The sequence below is a fragment of the Drosophila mauritiana genome, chromosome 2R, assembly GCF_004382145.1.
Source record: "Drosophila mauritiana strain mau12 chromosome 2R, ASM438214v1, whole genome shotgun sequence".
NCBI classification, from domain to species: Eukaryota; Metazoa; Arthropoda; class Insecta; order Diptera; family Drosophilidae; genus Drosophila; species Drosophila mauritiana.
Genome location: NC_046668.1, coordinates 17,249,527 through 17,253,293, shown reverse-complemented (window position 1 = coordinate 17,253,293; position 3,767 = coordinate 17,249,527). Strand labels below are relative to the sequence as shown.

Below are 3,767 nucleotides of genomic sequence, written 5' to 3'. Positions count from 1 at the left end.
AATTTCTGGCAACGTTTTGTAATAATCTAATTAAAGTGAGAACTTAGTTATAAAAGCCACTGATGTATGGCATAGTAGGTATAAGGCAATTACTAACTATATGCAAGAATTCCCACAACTTCTGAGCAGTCTGACAATGAGTGTTCCCAGCCGCGAAGACAAGGGCATAAATTGCAGTTGGCCAGTTTTGGTTCACTCTACCGTGGCGGCGACGGGGGCGGCGGAGTGGGCGTGGCTGTACTGGCAACTGCAACTAGTTTGCATGCAAACCATGAAATTATCTGCAGTTGATCTCTAGCAAGGGGCAGCTTGGTCTTGGACATGTTTGCTACTCGAATTAAAAAAAAAAAGAAATACAAAAAAAAAAAAAGAGCCAACAATAGGAGAGGCAAACAAACGTATCAATTAGCAGAAGTCAAATACCCGAACCCAAGTGGGCCTAGAAAATGTTTACCTAAACATCTTTTTAAAGATATATATTTTTATAGGAGTTGTAACTTTATCTATGAAACACAAAAACAAAGTACTTGTTTTTTGTTTTCCAATATAATTGTCGTATATTGGACACAAGACACTCGTCCCTATGAGAGTTTTTAAGAAACAGCAGACGAAAGTCAAGTCCTTTTTCCGCAGCGAGGACATGGATTTGTGCCAACTGGTGCTGCACACGGAAAATGCCTTCGATTGCCTCATAGAGCTGGGACACCATGGAGCAGTGCAGTTCAACAATGTCTACGATGAGGACCGATTGCTGAACAACCTCTACTCCAAAAAAGTGACGCAGTGCTATGAGCTACTGCGCATCGTGGACAGCCTGCACACCTACATCGTCCAATTGCATGTGAACGAGATATTCTATCCGGATGTCGATCGAGAGAATCGGCTGAAGGAGAAGGATCTGGCCAAGTATAGTGATAGTCTGAAACGCATCCATGTGGAGGCCAGCGCCGTGACGGAGCACTACTACCGACTGGACAGTCGTCGAAATCGCATGATGGAGCACAGCTTCGCTTTGAACAAGGCCAACAAGTATATGGTTTCCGACATGGGCAGTGAACTGCTCTATTCGGAGAGCACTGTGATTGGCTTGGTTCAGGATGCCACGACCACCTCTGGAGCTTATCCGGCTCATCTGAACTATATGATCGGCTGCATCCGAGCTGATAAGTTCTATAGCTTTGAGCTGCTGCTCTACCGCTTGTGCTCCTTCAACCTAATCATACGATTTGCCGAAATGCCTAGTCCGGTCTACGAATATCATTATGGCTATAAGCCGGAAAGGGTGCGAAAGTTTGCAATTCTCATGATGGCCAGCTCAACGATGATCTGGCCCAAGGTGCTCAAGATATGTGCTCTCTATCATGTTAATATCTACGATTGCCCTAGTTCTGCCAGCCAGAGGGAGGATAAGGTCAAGGAGCTGAGCCAGGAGATAGTGAACGTGGAGAAGGTCCTCAAGGAGGCCGAATTGATGCGCCGCCAGATCCTGGAGGTTGCTGGTCGGGATCTATTCATTATACGTGTGAATCTTCGCAAGGCGCTGAAGGTGTACGATCTGATGAATCGCCTGAGATTGGTGGGAGGAGTAGAGGTACCTCGTTATCTGTTGGCCGAGGTGTATATACCATCGTCCGATGTTCCCGAAGTGGAGGCAATCCTACGAAGTGCCTCTCGAATAAGTGGTGGTGAGGATATTAATGATTCATCCGATGAAGACGAGATGAATGATATGAAAACAATGCCAAATACTACTCCCTATCCCATTGAATCGGACTTCCAGCCGCTCGAGGATATGAGTGCTGGAGCCATTCTGCTAAAGAAGAACAGACTGGTCAGTCATATGCCACCAACGTACTTTCGGCTGAACAAGTTCACCAGGGGATTCCAGAACCTAATAGACGCCTATGGTATGGCCGATTACAAGGAGTTGAATCCCGCTCCGTACACCATCATCACATTTCCCTTCCTGTTTGCCGTTATGTTTGGCGACCTGGGTCATGGAATTCTGCTAATTTTGTTCTCCTCGCTCATGATTTGGAAGCACAGGGAGATCGAAAGGTATCAGATTAACGCGACCTCGGAGAACGAGATCCTGAATATCCTTTATGCGGGACGCTACATAATCTTACTGATGGGTGTATTTTCCGTCTACATGGGCCTAGTCTACAACATAGTCATGGCCAAGGGCTTCAATCTTTTCGGTTCGAGCTGGAGTTGTCGATACAATGAGACCACTGTGTATGATCCCGCTTTTCATGTGACCCTGGACTCTTCGCATCCTCACTTCTACTCGGGCCATCCGTATCCATTGGGAATGGATCCAGTGTGGGCCGTCTGCGGCCAGGACTCGATAACCACGACCAATTCGTTGAAGATGAAGATGGCCATTGTCCTGGGCATATCACAAATGATGTTTGGACTGGGCCTGGCTGCCGCTAATTGTGTGCTGATGAAGCGAAAAGCAGATCTCATTCTGGTCGTTATTCCGCAGATGATCTTCATGCTGTGCCTCTTCGGCTACCTCGTCTTCCTGATCTTCTACAAGTGGATGTCCTACGGAGGCCATAAGCCGGCGCCCTACAATGCTGCGTGTGCTCCCTCCGTTCTGATCACCTTCATCAACATGATGCTGATGAAAAAGGAAGAACCGGTGGAGAACTGCCTGGATTATATGTATCCTAATGAGCGAATGATAGAGTTCGCCCTGGTGGGGATAGCCTTTTCTACGATACCCATTTTATTGGCCGGCAAGCCAATATATCTCATGCGGCGTCGCAGAAAGATGGAACAGGAACGGGAACGGGATTTTAAGAGGATGCGCCGCCAGACGATCGCGGAAATGCGATCCACGATGAGGTACACGGATGACGATAACAGTGAGACCAGCAGGCAGAAGAGCGTTGACAACGAGGAGGAGCACGAGATGTCGGAGATTTGGATTCACTCTGGAATCCACACGATCGAAACGGTCCTGGGCTCGGTATCGCATACGGCCTCCTACCTTCGATTGTGGGCCCTCTCGTTGGCGCACGATCAGCTGTCCGATGTCCTGTGGCACATGGTACTGACCAAGGGATTCGCCAACACTCTGCCATTGTACTATGGTGTGCCCGTGCTCATGGCCACTTTCTTCGCCTGGGCCATTCTCACAGTGGCCATACTGGTGATGATGGAGGGATTGAGCGCCTTCCTGCACACTCTGCGGCTCCACTGGGTGGAGTTCCAGTCGAAGTTCTTTGGCGGAGCGGGCGAGTCGTTCAAGGCATTCAGTTTCCCGCCGTCAAACCAGAGGAGTTAGTTCTATTTCGTACAGTTTACAAATAAAATTTATGGTTTGAGCTTTTTAGCTATTATTTATAGCTATTATTTTTATCGTACTTATTAAGGCTAAGTATTTATATTAAAATCCTTTGCTAGGTGCTACAACAACAATTGAATTAATTACTCTATGTAAGGATCCTGTTGAAGAACTACTTGAAGCCGCTCCAAGATCGAGTGTTTTTTTTTTGGATGGACTTTAAATGTCTATCCCTCTATCTTTTGGCAATTAACTGTGGCCAAGAGCAAACCGAGAGCTACCCACGCCCGCTGTTTTCGGACTTGTACATTCCTTTGCAATTAGCATTGGCCCGGGTCCATGCAAAAGGCCATAAACCAAAGCTGGCTTTAAACAATTTCCATTTGTTTGCTTTATGCCACTGCCAGCTGCTGCTGCTGCCGCTGTTGCTGTTGCTGCTGCTGTTGCAGTTACGATTGCTGCCGTGGCA

The 3,767-nt window shown here is 47.4% G+C and overlaps 1 protein-coding gene across 1 annotated transcript; it reads left to right on the top strand.

The window, feature by feature from the left end:
* The first annotated feature begins 516 nt into the window (after nucleotides 1–516).
* On the top strand, nucleotides 517–3,359 carry LOC117138700 (V-type proton ATPase 116 kDa subunit a). The gene has a single exon (XM_033300959.1). The coding sequence runs from the start codon at nucleotides 584–586 to the stop codon at nucleotides 3,296–3,298; it is 2,715 nt and encodes a 904-aa protein (XP_033156850.1). The 5' UTR covers nucleotides 517–583; the 3' UTR covers nucleotides 3,299–3,359.
* The last annotated feature ends 408 nt before the right edge of the window (nucleotides 3,360–3,767 follow it).

Excerpts from the sequence above, each read along its gene's own strand:
- LOC117138700 (XM_033300959.1), top strand. The coding sequence starts at position 584 with ATGAGAGTTTTTAAGAAACAGCAGACGAAAGTCAAGTCCTTTTTCCGC.